This window comes from Larus michahellis, chromosome 2 (genome assembly GCF_964199755.1).
Source record: "Larus michahellis chromosome 2, bLarMic1.1, whole genome shotgun sequence".
Taxonomy (NCBI): Eukaryota; Metazoa; Chordata; class Aves; order Charadriiformes; family Laridae; genus Larus; species Larus michahellis.
In genome coordinates, this window is record NC_133897.1 from 104,548,165 (window position 1) to 104,564,579 (window position 16,415).

At 45.9% G+C, this 16,415-nt stretch overlaps 1 protein-coding gene across 3 annotated transcripts in view; it reads left to right on the plus strand.

Annotated features, from left to right (window-relative positions):
- The window catches only part of RIPOR2 (RHO family interacting cell polarization regulator 2), a 72,258-nt gene that overhangs the window by 35,535 nt on the left and 20,308 nt on the right, over positions 1–16,415 (plus strand). For all 3 annotated transcript variants that reach the window (XM_074576492.1, XM_074576493.1, XM_074576491.1), the window contains 9 exons: positions 1,338–1,493; positions 2,113–2,191; positions 2,411–2,434; positions 3,437–3,490; positions 6,367–6,516; positions 7,449–7,512; positions 11,752–11,795; positions 13,191–13,316; positions 15,269–15,417. In XM_074576492.1, coding sequence (XP_074432593.1) covers positions 1,338–1,493; positions 2,113–2,191; positions 2,411–2,434; positions 3,437–3,490; positions 6,367–6,516; positions 7,449–7,512; positions 11,752–11,795; positions 13,191–13,316; positions 15,269–15,417 — 846 coding nt within the window. The remainder of the gene's footprint in view (positions 1–1,337; positions 1,494–2,112; positions 2,192–2,410; positions 2,435–3,436; positions 3,491–6,366; positions 6,517–7,448; positions 7,513–11,751; positions 11,796–13,190; positions 13,317–15,268; positions 15,418–16,415) is intronic.

Sequence of the window (16,415 nt, forward strand, 5' to 3'; positions counted from 1 at the left end):
GGCTGCCTTCATGCCCTGCTGGAAACAGGGCAGAGCTTGGCTGCAAAGCCTTTCCTTGCACCACCATTTAGCTAGGATTTAGGGCTTTGAGTCAGGCATTTACCAAGTCAACAAGTCCCTGATGCCCCCAGGGGCTACTTTACAAGTAATTTTAACTTGCGTAAAGTCTCCAGACCACCAGTTAGCAATGGAGGAGGAATGGCAGGCAAAGGGTCACCTCCCATCGTCAGCTCAAGTCAGTGATGGTTGTTAGATGCTGACAAACCCCCAACAGAATCACCAAAGAGGCACCTACATGTAGCACAACCATCCTCCCTGTGCTGTACGGAGATACCTATGGTACATGCTCAAGACCAGTGGTGTGATGGTGTCCTCCAGACATGCTCTTAACTGAGCCCCAATCTTCCTTAGGAGCCCCCAGGCTTTACACCTGAGATTTACTTTTACCTTTACTGTGTCTGGCTCTGGAGCCCTCAGCACACAAGAGGGACATGACCTGTTGGAGCGGGTCCAGAGGAGGGCCACAAAGATGATCAAAGCGATGGAGCACCTCTCCTACAAAGACAGGCTGAGAGAGTTGGGGTTGTTCAGCCTGGAGAAGAGAAGGCTCCGGGGAGACCTTATAGCCCCTTCCAGTACCTGAAGGGGGCCTACAAGAAAGCTGGGGAGGGGCTGTTTGTAAGGGCATATAGCGATAGGACGAGGGGCAATGGTTTTAAACTACAGCAGGGAAGGTTTAGATGAGACATTAGGAAGAAGTTCTTTACAATGAGGGTGGTGAGACACTGGCACAGATTGCCCAGAGAGGTGGTGGAGGCCCCATCCCTGGAGACATTCAAGGCCAGGCTTGATGAGGCCCTGAGCAACCTGATCTAGTTGAAGATGTCCTTGCTTACTGCAGGGGGGTTGGACTAGATGACCTTTAAAGGTCCCTTCCAACCCAACACATTCTGTGATTCCATGATTATCTGGGCTCCCCTTTGCCTTTAGCACCTGGACGAAGCTCAGCCCTTCTATGGCTGTGGCTGAGCAATGTGAGGCGGGACAGGCATGGTATAAGACAGAGAAATGTCTGATGAGCCTCAGAATCAGCCCAGCGTTTCCAGACCAGCAGTCATATCTCGGCAAGGCAACTGGCACATCAAAAGCTGACAGCGCGTGTCCCAGACCGCTCAGACCTCTTAACCTGTAAACAAATGCAGTTCTTTGACTGGCAGGCACAGAAGCAGATTCATGTCTGCTAGCAAAGATAATATCAGAAGATTTCTTCATGCTACGCTCCTTTGAGATTGTTATGATTTATAGGGGTTTCCTCCTCTTTAATGTTCATTTTGCAGGTGTAACTCCTTTATTGAAAATTCCTCTGCGCTTAAGAAGCCCCAAGCAAAGGTGAAGAAAATGCATAATTTGGGCCATAAGAACAGCACCACGCCCAAAGAGCCCCAGCCTAAGAGGATGGAAGAGGTCTATCGAGCCCTGAAGAATGGCCTGGAGTAAGAGCCTTTATCCTTGCTTGTTGAGTGAAGCTTTCCGTGACATTTTAGAGCCTAGAGAAACATGTCACAGGGATCCTTAATCATAGGAAAGGAAAATAAACGTCTTGGAGCCTGGTTTGTAACACTTAGGATGTGAAATAGTTGTATGGGAAATGGAGCAGAATCCCATTTCCACTCCAATTGCTAGGAAAGCTCCCAAAAGCTGGGATTTCAACATTTTTTGCCTCCGAATTTCCTAGAGTCCTATCAGAGGCTTGTATTGCCCTTAAGATAAGATCCCAGATGATAACAGGTTTTTCACCAGCTGGATACAAGAGCAGCGATTGGAAGGCACCAGCCCGTAAAATAAGCAGCAGATAAGCTGACTTGAAACTGGTTGTTCAGTGTAAAGAGAACACCGAGCTCTTAAACACAGCTAAATAAGTGGCTCCTATTTATTCCCCAAAAGGCAGCAGGGAGCTGCTTTTAGGACAGATCAACGTAAATGAGTTTTTGTCTGAAAACAGATCCAATGAGGACAGCCATTTGTTGCGCAGATTTTCTTTTAGGATGGTCAGCAGCCAGCTTGGTATGTGCTGCAGGGCTCATGCCTCCCTTCTCTGGTTTGTGTTCACAGCGAGTATCTGGAAGTTCACCAGACGGAGCTGGATAAGTTGACTACTCAGTTAAAAGACATGAAAAGAAACTCACGCCTGGTACGTGTCACGCTTTTTTCATCGTGTGGATGCGCAATAAACCCCTCGAGGTGCTGAAGAAGACGGGGGGTGGGAGCTGGATATAGGGAATTCGCATTGATACTCTTCTTTTCTTCCAGCCCTGGCTTTGCTTGTGATTTCTGTTGACTGACAAACATTACTTTCTTGTAGTGCTGTTAAGTTGCAAAATTAATCACAGTTTCATCTTCTCTGTTGCAGGGAGTCCTGTATGATTTGGATAAGGTACGTTACCGTCTTTGACACTGGTTTTGCAAAGAAGCGTTAGTGTCCGTACGACGTACATAGGTGGCATGGGGAACCTCTCTCAGCCGGACCTACCATCCAGGCAAACACCATCAAGGGAGAAGTTACCTGCCAATTTGCACTTGTGAAGGAAGAAGTTCCACTCCCCTCCTCTTCCCAGGGGCTCTGGTATTGCCTGGTGCTTCCCCCAGCCAACTGTGCTCACTAATCCGGCATCAAACTTACCCCATCAGCCCTTCCCTGGGCTCTGTCGAGTTAAACTGGCTCTGGGATGGGCGCCAGGAAGGAGGAAGACCCCTGCCAGGGAAAGAGGGAGGCGGAGGAGTGAGACCTCCTATCTGCTGTCAGCTGCCAGACATTAAATCCATCACCTCATGCAACTTCACCCTGCCAGCTCTGGGTCAAGCCCCAGCTCGTCCCTGCTCCTGCCAGTTCTGGGGATGGAAAAACTGAAAAATTGAAAATATTTTTCCCCCGCAGGAAAATTTGGGTGAAACAAAAGGAAAGCTTTCAAAAACGTTTCCTGAGCAAGTCTGGCTTTTTTTCAGACAAAATGCCAAGGTTTGGTTTTGCTGTCAAAACCAGTTTGCTGAGGAAGCGAATGGATTTTGAAATGCGAAACCAATTTTAATACAGGTTTTCAAAGTACTCAAAATAATTTTGAGCTAAAAAAGTTCTGATCCTTTTTTTTTTTTTTTTTAAGAATTCAAAAAACTAGGGAAATCCCATCAAAGAAAACCTCTTTTTTGTTCAAAAATACATTAGGTGCAGACATCGGTGAGCTCCATTTTCGTTAGCAGATTAATGGTAGTAAGGTGGGACAGCTGATTCCAGATTCACGGGCAATGAAACTCTCCTGCGTGTTTTAAGGAGGAGTTTCTCAGCCTCATGGGGACCTGAAGACCCGAGCAGAACTAGCGTGGCAGTGTCTTACTGATTCATTTAAATGTGCCTCACCCTCTGCCTCTTCCTTTCCTTCAGCAAATCAAAGCGGTCGAAAGATACATGAGAAGGCTGGAGTTCCACATTAGCAAGGTAACGAGGGCTCCTATCATCTTTCTTCTGCATCTGCTCCTATGTTATTAGGAAAACAAACCCTTGGCCTCCTGCTGCCCCTCCACTCCGGGGAGACCGCCTTGACGAAGCCTCTCCCAGATTTGGTATTTTTACTGCGATGGGCTGGTGGTCGGAGCCAAAGAAAGGGTTTCCACATGGTTTGCAGCCCCCGGGGTCCAGCCGTGCCCCGAGACACTCCCACCCGCTTTTAGGTACAGGGAGAGAGCATAGGGTCGGACACTTGCTGGGAAAAGTCTATCTCACCCCATGCTTATTGTTAAACTGTAGGTAGAAAGAGAGTTGCATCTGAAAGTAATTTAATTTAGCAGTTGTCTCTACTGTACACAGCAGCTAGGTTGGATTTGTTCCTGGATTTCACCGCTAAAGCTTTTGCTGCGTGGTTCGGGGCCCACATCCACTTGATTACATCGGTGAGAATAGTCAGTAGAGGTACTTGTGATTTATACTAATACATTTTATAGCTGGACAAAATCCATGGCATGTATTCTCTTACTTATAAACATATCTGCTAGCAATTAGTTGCTTTTCTGAGCCTGACAAAAGAATGAATTATTTTTGATGGATGAAATGTCTTTTGAGAGTCATTTGAAAAGCGTTCGCACAGCTTGAAGATCTCCAATTATGACAACCCATCCAAACCTTTTAATTTCAGCCTTCTTTTACTCTTGGAGCCGAAAAAAAATATATAAATCATCAGGCGATAGACTGAAATTTCGTTCCCCAAAACCGCCTTCTCTCTTGCTGGCAACATGAATGGCAAAATTAGTGCTTAAAGAACATTTCCATTCAGGCCCTTCCCACTCCAGCCTGCTCAGAGCTAATGGTTTCTGGGCTTATAATAGGACTGAAAAGCACCAAATGCAAGAGGTAGCGCTGGTCAGTATTACTCAAGCTCGCTGGGTACATCAGTTCACTTTCCGTAACCTACAGCAACAGAGACAAAAGGAACCGAGCTGTGCTGCTTTCAAGCCTACGGGCTTGGGCAGGTAAAGAAACATCTTTGTTTCTAATGATAGAGAAGGTCTTTTTCAGCTGTACCGAACCAGGGCCACCGCTCCGTACAGGAAGCAGAGCAAGGAAAAGGGGATGTGCAGCAGAGGACCCCACGTACTTAGGGGGAAAGATGAGCCTGCCCTCTCCCTGCTTGCATGGGCAGGGGAAGGACATCAGCCCCAGGTTAACACTCCACCCTGATGGCAGAGATAAATGCCAAGTGACAGCTATTTATAGCAGCTGTCTTTCTTTAGCTTGCTGACTTGCAAGAGAAATAGGAGTGGATATGACTCCCAGAAGCTTTTTTTATAACTTTGAAATGGCAAAATGCTACCTGTGCCTCCATTACCCTTGGCTGAACTCTTTCACTTTGCAAAGCGGTCCCTGTTCTGGTGAGAGATCCCTCAGGTCAGGGGCTTTAGCCACCGTGCATCCAAGCTAGCCTTGTAAAAGTTGACCGAAGGCTTTGAAGCTGTCAGGAAGAACAGTCCCGCTCCAAACAAGTAAGCCACAGTGCTTTTTATTAGAGGTTAAGCAGGCTTGGAAAATGGGATTTGGAACATGGCTGGATCATCACGTCAGGCTCATCTCTAATGCAGCAACACAAAGTCGTAGACTGAGGAAGCCAAGGCGCTGGATGCTTTCATATGGCAGAACTCTGCTGTGAAAATTCACTAGTGAGCAATGAGCACCACGGGGTACAGGGCGATCGCTTGGTGTCAGAGATAACAAAGGAAAAAAAGTTATTCTAGGTAAAAAACAAATACTGCCCTATCTTAGCAGGGACATTAGAAGCAGAAAGAAGAGACAGCTTTCTCTATTACTTTTCTTCTCATCACCCTGGTAAAGTCAGGTTAGAAAACTTACATCTCCTGTATCTGGCAGATTAAGTTTATATGAATCTCTCTCTCTCTATATATATATATACGCACACTCATATATACAGCAGCTATACCACTGTAGACTCCAACCAAACAGGTCAGGTGGAGTAAGTGTGTACATTCAGTGCAGGGATTAGAGGGAAAAGGGAAACTAAAGCATGAGACACGTGTAAATCCATCACACTCCGAAACTAGATCCAGGTGAGACTTTAAACAGCGTGTGAGTAGGTTTTACGAAACTTCCAGGCTGCTTACTAAATGTTGGGTGCCTGAGTCATGCCACAGGATGTGAAGGAGATGACTAGGAAATTATATGAATGCCTGGGGGCTGAAGCTGAAAAATACTTCCTTAATTTGACATCAGCTGTTTCTAAGCCCTTTACCTGTGCTGATTCTGATGACTCCCAGTTGCTGGAGGATGGGCAGTGAGAATTCAAAAAAATCACTCTCTGCTTCCATTGCTACCTAGTAGCCAAATATTGCAACGGTCCTGATCCAGGGCTGGCGTTAGCAATACAGAAGACATCGCTGGCCCTATTAACTGTGCCATTTAACGCGTCCAGTCCCCTTTGGCAGTGTGGACGTTGCAGTTGGTTTTGAAAGATCTCTCCGCACTGACGTGTCTGAGAAGCTTGCTGCACACCTGCCCTACCGTTACGACTGTAGGTAGCCCAGACAGGGGCAAAAGGGAGCAGCAATGGTTAAAGGCATGCAGGGCAAGCAGGTGAATTGCTGGCAGCATCTGATGTTGCTGTGATGAGATTTTTACAGTGGAAGTTATTTTTATCTTGTGTTTCTTTAGACTGTAACAGTATCACAGCTTCATTTGCTCACCCTTTCCAATGGATCTCACAGTCTGGCCGAGTTTCCTTGTAATGCAAATGACTTCATTGTTTGTTGGTGTTATTTTGTTGGGTTTTCTCAGTTTTTTTTTCAATGCGCCCTCATTGTTCCCACTAGGTGGATGAGCTTTACGAAGCCTATTGTATCCAAAGACGTCTCTGCGATGGTGCCAGCAAAATGAAGCAAGCCTTTGCAATGTCTCCTGCCAGCAAAGCAGCTCGAGAGAGCCTAACCGAAATCAACAGGAGTTACAAGGAGTACACAGAGGTACATCCTCATCCGTTCAGTCTGTCGCTCTCGCGCTCTTTGAAGGCCATGGGAACTTTGCCACTGATTTCAGGGAGAATTTCATCCAGATAAAAGAATTAAAAGCAAAATCAGCAAAGAGGAATTATTAATTCTTTGTTCGTCGTCAGGTGAATACCTGGTGGCTTACAGAGATGGGTGACATGGGCCCAAAGAGCTCCTTGAAATAGTAATGTTCATGCTCTATGAGAGCAGGGTTATACCCAGGAACTGCTGCACAAGAAAAAAACATAAATCTGCCCCAAATTTACATATGTACTAGCTTTGTCCTTCCCAGCCTGCGGGTTTTTGGGATGACAGGTTGGCTGGAACCCATGTGTACGCAGATATCTGCTGCGTCCTATCCTGTTTTACTTGCTGTGATCAGCGTCTATTTTATTAAACAGGCAGTAGATGAGGAAGGGCCTAATAATGTCGCAAACATCTCAGCACACGAGCTGTGACAGCCTTCCGAAATCTGAAGGAAGAACTGGAGACGGTCTGGTACCCGTCTCCCACAGTCTTTTTTCTTTTCTTAATGTAGTCCCCTTTTCTGGAGAGATTAAAAACATGCTGGGAGCCACTCTGGCACGGAGCTGCTGCTGCTGGCACGTGTCCTGGTCGGAGAGGACTGGGACAGTGACCAGGTTACGCTTCAAGGGCCACAACTGCCCTCTGCCAACAGGAGGATTAGAGCACAGGGTTACATTCAGCTTCGTGACGAGCAGGCATAGCTGCCATTTTTAGGGCCAGACCTAGCTAAACAGCAAGGATGGCTCTGGCAGGTTGACTTCATTGTAAAATATCTTTCAGCTGTCTAGCAGAGAAGCTTTGCTTTCCAAATAGACCTTAAAAAAAAAAAAAAATGCAGAAAGAGGGTTTGTCTGACCTCACTGTTCTCTTTTCCAACGCAGAACATGTGTACCATAGAAGCAGAGCTGGAAAACCTATTGGGGGAATTTTGCATCAAGATGAAAGGTAATTGCCTTCTCACCTTTCCCTTCGTTCCCCCTGCACAGTAGCCCATTAGTGAGGGCATCGATCCACACTGGTTTGACGTGTATTTATGATAGGTGAGGTTTTCCCCCACTGCATCCATTGCTGAGCCTTCAAACCCTCAACTTAGACCTCTGCCCAGCGGAAAGGATCGCAGAGCCAGGAACATCAAAGCTTGCAGAGAGACTTTCTGAGATGCTGCTGCTTGTTTTCAAGGCTAATTACCTCCCACAAACACTCCTCCTAACAGCCAAAGCAATTCAATTTCAAAGGCGGCTGTATCTTTTGCCTCTATTTCCATAATCCTTTAAGAAGATGGCTGGGAAATTATGTGAATGCCCGTGGAGCTGAAGTTCTAAATACTTTCTTAATTTGACATCAGCTGTTTCTAAGTCACTCACTTTTGCTGATTCTGCTACTACTATTTTTGAACAAATGTAAAAAAGCAAAGACCTGGGGGTATTTTACCATTTAAACACCTAGATAACTCAGAGGTGGCATTCACCTTTCAGTTTTATTCCTTTTCTTTATGACAGGGGACTTCATGGGTTTGAATACAATAGAATCAGTTTTGCCGGAAGCCTCAGTGAATCACTAGGTATTGTTAATGCTGTTATCTCTTTAAGACTAAATGTCTTGAAGAGATTGTGGGGGAATATCTTTTTTGAATCTCCAATCACTGGCATGAAAACAGTTCTGTAAAACAAAACGAGCATCTAAACATTTGCGGACTCTTAATTCTTCACTTGAAATCTCACCCATTTAAAAAACCCACGGTATTGTTGGTGGAGTTTTTAGGGTTCACAAATCTCATACAGGGTTTTGCTTTTGCCTGCTCTGCCACAGCTGTGAGTAGTTGTCTCTAGCGGTTGCAGTGCATGACAGATTATCTAGCTTAGAGCAAGTTAAAATAGTTACTCCAGGCTTTCGTACTAGAGAAAACATGGGCAGCAGCTATTGTAGTTCTCCTAGCTCCGTCTCACAGCACCAAACCTCAGGTTTTAAAGCCCCTGCTCTTAGGTACTGGAAAGGCAGTCAGAGATGCATAGATGTAAAGTTACCAGATGGACACACAGAGCCTGAGCCAGTTATTTCTATAGAAAAACCCACAGCAGAACTGCAGCGTGGACACGCTGAAGGAAGCACCAGGTCACGCGGTGTAGAAGGGGAATGGCATCAGGCCTGGCCCCTTGAAGCCTTTCCTCACTTGCTGTAAGCGCAGTGCAATGTACGGTTCCTGACAGCGGGACACGTTGCAGAAGGCATCATGGCATTGCAAAGGACTGGGCTGAAAAAGTCTGACCCCTTCTCTTTTGTATGCCCGAATCCCGCAGGAAAGCTCAAGGGCTCTGCTGGAGCCAGGTGCTGCGCTCACACACAGGAGCGGAGCATGAGCCACAGACAGCATCTACTTCTGAACCCAGTTCTCATAACATAAAGAAGCCCAAATTAGAAGATTGCAAAGAGAAATGGTGTATCATTAAGTATTCTCTAATTAGGACAGCTAAGATTTCTATCTAGATAATTTTCCCTGGGAATCGGAATCCAATAGGACAGTCCAGCCATTGCTATTGCTAAAAGCTCGCAACAGCTCTAGCACAAAAGCCTGCAGATCACGCAGCAAGCTTCCCCCTTATGTTGTACTGCAGCATATCCAGCTAACTTTAGGATCTAATTTAAAATCAAAGCATTCCTCTCCCCAAAGCTTATCTGTTCCTAACCATTCCAGTGAAAGTTATTTTTATTTTGTGCCCTCTGTCACTTACACTGAAAGCAAGCCAACCTACACAGTACTGTCAGGAAGCAGGGGACCCACACTGTGGTTTTATGACTGATTTAAAAAAAAAAAAAAGCCTAATCATTTTTAAAAATAAAGATAATAAACTTGCCAGCAGGCTTCAACTACTGCTTAGGATTAATCAGTTGTTGATATTAAGCAGGGAAACCCAGAGTAGAAATTTAGAAGTTCCTGCATGGAATCTGTGTGTCCTGTTATGATGTATAGGGAAGTGCCCCTGTACCTTTTTGGAAGAGCCAGGACAGCAGGAGGTAGAGCGCTCAGCCGTTTCACTCGGGGAGAGCAAGACGCCGGCCTGACGCACCAGGGGCTCTACAACACTGAGCCCAGCACCAGCAACCACGGCCCATGTGTCAGCATCCTGCACACGAGCAGAGGTGTACATGCTGCAGGAACTCCAGGTGGCCCCGCCAATGAAGGACACTGGTGTCCTGCCACCGTACCACAGCCACGTAATGACCCCACCCCCTAATTACTTACGCTGACACCCCAGGAGCAGCCTCCCATCTGACCTGCGTTGCAAGCCCAGGAGAGGAGTGCTTTTACAAAGGTGTGATATTTCAAATGGTACAAGAGCGCCATTGGCTCCTGACATGCTTTTGGTCCCCAAGAGCCATTTAGTTACCAAAAAGTTGCTTCCTGTGAAAGTACTTATCCCCTGTAATCAAGTCAGCGGTTAGCCCCCTCTTCATCAGGCTGAAGAGGCTTTGCCAGCCTGGTTGGGCCAGTCACGACTCACAGACCTCGACTCTGGACAACGTCCACGTGGAGTTTTAAGATGCGTTCCCCCAACAACCCCATCCACTGAGCAAAGAAAAGACCTTTTATTTTCCTCAGATACTTTCAGTGATGTCCCAGCAGAGATCAAATTCACTTATGAAAGCATGCCTGGGGAGAGAGGAGCAGCAGTGGAGTACTAGCAAGCTTGAATTATTTATAAATGGTTAATAAATTAGAAAGGAATTGGTAATATGAGCTCTAAGCAAGGGCCTCTCGGTTCTGCTGCACAGTAAGATGACCAAAGAAAACTTTTCTAGTCAAAGAAATGGAAGAGGAGGATCAGGGACAGGCCATGACTGCATGCAGGGGTCTAGTTGCTCCTACAGTCCAGGTAGCAGGACTAATTCAGCCCGCTAAATAAAGCCAACACTAGGGTTCATCATACTTGCCTTGATTTTAGCACACCCATGTATGTTCAGACACAGCATTTTAGGATAAGTCCAGCCCAAAGACCCCAGAAAGTTTGTTTTCATTCCTTTCTATGCCACAGACTTTGTGTGTCTTCAAACTGGTTTCATTGGGCATTGCAACACTAGAGGCATGTTTTAGGCTTACCCAGGCAAAGACGGGTAAATTTTTATACCAAAACAGGTGCAATAGCTACCTGCTGAGGAGATCTGACAGAAAGAAGAGGTTCCCTCTGTGAAGGCAGAGGATTAGATTAATGAAAACCAACCGGATGCATCTGGTAGAAGAAGGTCACAAGGCCGGGAGAGGGATGGTAACATCCTTGGGATTTCAGGATGGTCACAAGCCTCAGGATACTTTCCATTCCATATGCACAGTGCCAGGATAGAAATAGCATCGTCATGTCCTACCTTTAAAAAATAAGTTAAAATGAAGCAAACATATACCACAAGTGCTTTGCTGCGCTACTCCTCCTCCTCTGGGGAAAGATGGGATAAATCTCGCATTACAGATGTTAGTCATGTTTCTTGATGTACTTACTACTGAAAGGTACTCAGATTGTATGAGAATTATAATGTTATCGAAGCACCAAACAGAAGGAGCCCCTCTTGTGTTTCTATGAGGATGCACTAAAAAGAAAACTGTGTTAAAATGTATAGCTCGGTCTGATTAGCATTAAGCAGCAAGTGCTACGTGGTAATCAGCAGCCCGCCCACGCATCGCGGTAGTAAGGGTGCTAAGCTCGGTTTCTGAAGCCAGATGACGTCAGGAAGCTGTTTCTTCTTTTTCCGAAATTATTATAGAATAATTTGAGCCATTGTAGGGGGAAAAAAAAAAGAAAAAAGATGGAAAGTGCAAATCTTTGATATGCAAAAAACCCCCACAACCCGATGAATTGTATACCAAAAAAAAAGAGAAGAGAAAGAAAATGAATATGGGGGGGTTGGTTTTAGTCTTGGTTGGGAGGGTGCGGAGGCAGCAGTAAGAGGAGGGGGGGTTAAAAACACTTCCCGGCGGAGCTGCTGCCGGGGGGCTGCCGCCCTCTCCTGTCCGAGCGCGGCAGCGGCGGCCCCGGGCATCCCGCAGCATCCCCGGGGGTACCCAGCTGCTGCATCCCGCAGCCTCCCCGGGGGTACCCCGCTGCTGCATCCCGCAGCATCCCTGGGGCACCCCGCTGCTGCTCCCTGCAGCACCCCCAGGCCCTCCAACAGCCCCTCTCTGTCTTTCCTTCTCAGGTCTGGCTGGCTTTGCTCGGCTCTGCCCGGGAGATCAATATGAGGTACGTCTGCGCTGGTTTACGGTTTGGTTATTAGCAAAAGAACGGCAGATTTCTGCTGCTTTTTATATCGCGATGAATAAAGCCTTTTCACATCAGCACCCCAGGAAACGGCTATTATTTTTTCAGTATATGCACTGTAAAACCTTGCAGTTTGCTTTATGGCTGCCTAGGTCAGGACATCTGTCAGAAGACAGAAAATTATATTCAGAGCACTGGATGATGGCTAGTCAAAGGACTACAAGTTTTGGTGGTTGGGTTTTTTTAATTTTAAAAATTTAAATTAAAACAAAAAAACAAAACACAAAAACAAACCCAGAAGCAAAACCCCGTTATTTTTTAGGTGTCTCCCAGAATGAGGGCATGCTTCTCACTCTCTTATTCGTGACAAATATTTCTGCTTCCCCTGGAAAAAAGCATATGCCCCATCCCATGCACGCAGAGCAAATTGAACAAGTCCTTGCAAGTATCCTTTACTGAACATCGAGACTTTACTTCCTCATAAAGCCAAGTTGCAGAAAGACACATTTCTTGAGACCCACATGTTACCTGCTGTGAGGCTGTGTCAGGATCTCTGGTCACTGCAATGTTCCAGTGGAGAACATCAAGAGCAGGTTAATTAGAGATGGATTAAAATAAAAGCCTCCAGCTCTATCTGGAACAGAGCTTACCCTGCAAGAAATTCTCAGACTGAGTATGGATCTCCCCCAACCTGTACTTCCCAGCTGTCCTGATCATCGATTCATTAGTTCCTGCTCTCGTTCCCTGTGACAAATCTCTCCTGCCCCTCTCACGCCTGCAAGCAGCATGTGGTTCCTCTGTGGGGCCGATTAGTTGGTGCAGGTCTCTCCCAGCCATCCCCACAGCCCAGAATGGGCTTTTCTACTCTGGCTGCTTCAAACTGTGTTGTTGCACTGTGGGGGTCTCATTCATTTCCATCACCAGCCAGCCAAAGTCTCCCATTGATGGTGGATGGCCAGAAGCTCACCTGCCCTCTCCACTGCCTGGGATGGCAGCAGATCCAGCAAGCTGCAGGTGATAGGAATGGCCACAGGGGCTTTCCTCCTGCCCTCCCAAATTTCCCCACCGCCACCACTGACACTTCTCCTGTAGATAGAGTTAAAAGTCCTGTAGCTTCTTTGTTAGCAGTCATCGAGTTATACAAAGGTGAAAGCTGGGGTGAGGGGTGCCTTACCGAAGGGAGTGATTTGGAGAGCTGAGAGGCGGAGATCCTGCAGGATACCCCTTTTCCTTCTGGCATGAAGGGAAGCAGAATGGCAGCACCTACACCACTAACTCTTCCAACCTACTTCAGACCCCTTCCCCAATTCTGTTGCTGATATTTGTGCGTCACGAGAGCAGATTTCTCAAGAAAATAAGAGGATTTTTCTTTTTCAGATTTTCATGCGCTACGGTCGCCAGCGGTGGAAACTGAAAGGCAAAATAGAAGTCAATGGCAAGCAAAGCTGGGACGGAGAAGAAATGGTTTTCCTCCCTCTCATTGTTGGGCTGATCTCCATTAAGGTACGCATGCTAAGACCTTTGCCTGCAAGCAAGGCAGGAGTCAAGGAGCTGTCTTCTCATGCACCATCAGCAAAAACGCAGCAGCAGATCATTAAATGCTTTGGAAATGAGCTATCATTAGTATTTCCAACGCACCTACACGCGTGGAGTGCTATAGTATTGTCCAATCTAGATGCTACAAGACTGTAATCAGTTTGGGAGTCCTGTGGGAGAGGTTGTCCTAACTCTCCCCAGACTGGTGTCGTAGCCATACTAACAGGACCCTTGCCTCACATCGCTCTCCAGAAACTCAGATTATTTGCACCAGAAGCAAGGGAACACTGGAAACCTGATTGCTAACAGCATTCAGGAAACAACAAACCCAACCCCCAGAAATCCCACTGCTGCTGAGTTTGTTAATACTGCTCGGGTAAGAGAGCAGCATCTGCTGATCTGGAGAAATGGGTAGTTCTCTCCTTTGAACTCACCCAGGGCCCAGTTGCGCATAAGCTGGAGCATCCTGAGGTCCAGTCCCACCACGCTGTGCAGAACAGCAGTGTGTCTGCGGGAGGTAGCACTGCTGTCAGGTTTCTGCTCACAGTGAGATGGGGACACGTAGAAAAACCACTCTGACTTTTTGGCGGCTTCCTAAAGCACAGCAGTTCCCCAGATTTCCTAATGCCTGCAAGCCTTGGCTTTCCTCTTACTCTATGCCCCATTCCCCAGGGAAAGAGCAACTTTTGCAACTTTTACCAGTCAGCAGCAACTTTTCATCCCAAACCGGAGTCTTTCCACCACTGCTTCATCCCTTCATTGCCCCAGGCCTCCCCAGATGTTTTTCTGCTGGCTGAAGGTCCACGTTCCCATGTGCTTTCTTTCCAACAAACTCCAACTCGGAGATACCCATTCCCTGACCCCTGTCCAGAAATTGCTGCTAATAATTACGCCAGGTGTCCCTGCTTAGGCAGTTTAAATAGGGGAGAGTCTTCAAAGTCTCATGGGAAACCTCCCACTTAGACACTATAAAACCTTCATGAAAAAAATGCAAGCAATTACAAAATCACCAACAAAATAATCCCCAATGTGTGAGATGGTAAGTTTTCATAGACAGTCAGATTGTGACATGAGGTGAGTCACTCTCCCCAGTCTAACAACACAGTTTTAGGGTGGAAGTTTAGGAAAGAATCCTGTCTCGTAGTAACCAAGAGCTACAAGTGAGAGTCCCAGTATTGTTAAGGTTAATGTGTATATTCTTACCTTTTTTGGACTCTCTCCAAAGCCTTTCACATAAAAGGCTCAAGAGCTGACTTTCAAGCAAATAGCCAAAGGTTTCTTTGTGTATTGGAGCTGCATGTGTAACTCTCCCTCTGAATTTTCAGGCAGATATATATGTAAGTATGAATAGTGCTCTGCGCTACTCTTACTATAGAATGTATGGAGATGGTTCCTCTTCCTGTGGAAGGCCAAGGCCATTGTGGATGCAATTACATGGCTTCAGTGTTACAACAGACAAATACATAGAAGAGAACTCCCTTGGGAATTACTGAGTAGGCCAGCTACATCAGGAGATTGCCTGTCATGAAAATTGTCCATTCCTGAGAGTATTAGATGGGAAAACATCCAGTATGCTCTCCCTGGTCTTACTCTTCCCTTGCGCTCTGCTTATGGTCACTGCAAAAGACCAAATACCAAGGCTGGAGAGCCCCTTGGTCTAAGCCAGTATGGTTGTTCTGACACCCGTAAAAATATAAAGAAAACATAGAAACATAATCATATGCCACTACACATTCATTAAAAAAATTAAACTGATTTATTTTTATAAGTAATTTATAAGTAATGAAGAGGCAACAGTCAGTCATGTTTTGGAAGCCTTTTAGCAAGGGGTCCAGGCCAGAAAATCAAACCCATTGCTTTTTAATTAAGGATTGCAATGCCTTGTGTGGTCCTAGATGTCTTGTTCTTCTCTCTTACAGGTCACAGAAGTTAAAGGACTTGCTACTCACATCCTTGTGGGAAGTGTTACCTGTGAAACAAAAGACCTGTTTGCAGCTCGGCCTCAGGTGGTTGCAGTAGACATTAACGACCTTGGCACAATAAAGCTGAACCTTGAAATCACCTGGTAGTAAGTAGAGCTGGCTGCTTGGTTACTGGGTCAAGCAGTTGTAAAAATTCAACCAGAGAGAAAATGTCTGTGGGGTCTCTTCTCTGCCTTTTGCTCCCTGCTGAGGCAGACGGGGAAGGAATTGTGGCACAAGTTCGGGAGAGGAGAAATAGTTCACGGTCAGCGACGGGTTCCCTGTGATACCTGTGGCAAATGGGTTTTTGCCTAAGTTCTTAGTTGTGCCTAGTTTCAGCTGTTACAATAGGCATGGTGAGTACCGACATTACAAGGCATGTGAAACAGATAGCAATGACAGATCACAGAATTGCCTAAAATTGCCTAAAAATACTTCTTCCCCAAGCTCAAGAAAGGGGCATAACTGAGTCCTCATATATCCATTAAAAAATTTTAATTTTAGTGTAAAATACAGTGGGCTTGCTCTGGATTTACGTTAGCATAGCCAAGTTCAGAAGTTGGCCCATCTTTAAAAGCTGGCTTTTGAGGGCTTTGTACATCGTGAGGGTGGTGGGAAATCTAGCATTGTCCATTGTAGGGGTGGTGCTTTGGGACATGGTTTAGTGGTGGACTTGGCAGTGTTAGGTTTATGGTTGGACTTGAGGATCTTAAGTGTCTTTTCCAATCTAAATGATTCTATCCGCATTGGTCGGCACAGGTAAGCTGATGGTGTTAGGATTCAAACCCAATTCTCATGGTACTTTAATAAAATTGCTAACTGTCATTTCTAAAGAAGCATCGATGCTTTTAGCTTTTACAGTCATGTATGCTGTTTCTTGTAATGCAATAAACATGAAGCCAGGAATAACAGCTACTGGTTTCCTTTATAATGCAACAGCTCTATTAATAGTAGAGCACCTTTCTCATTAGTATGTGTGACACTTGTCAACTCACATCCAAGAATACTTTTCATGTGAGAAAAATAACATCAGACTACGCTACAGAAATGATTTCTGAGAGTAGAACCCTTTCATCAGAACCGAAAGCCACACTTCTGAGCCTGC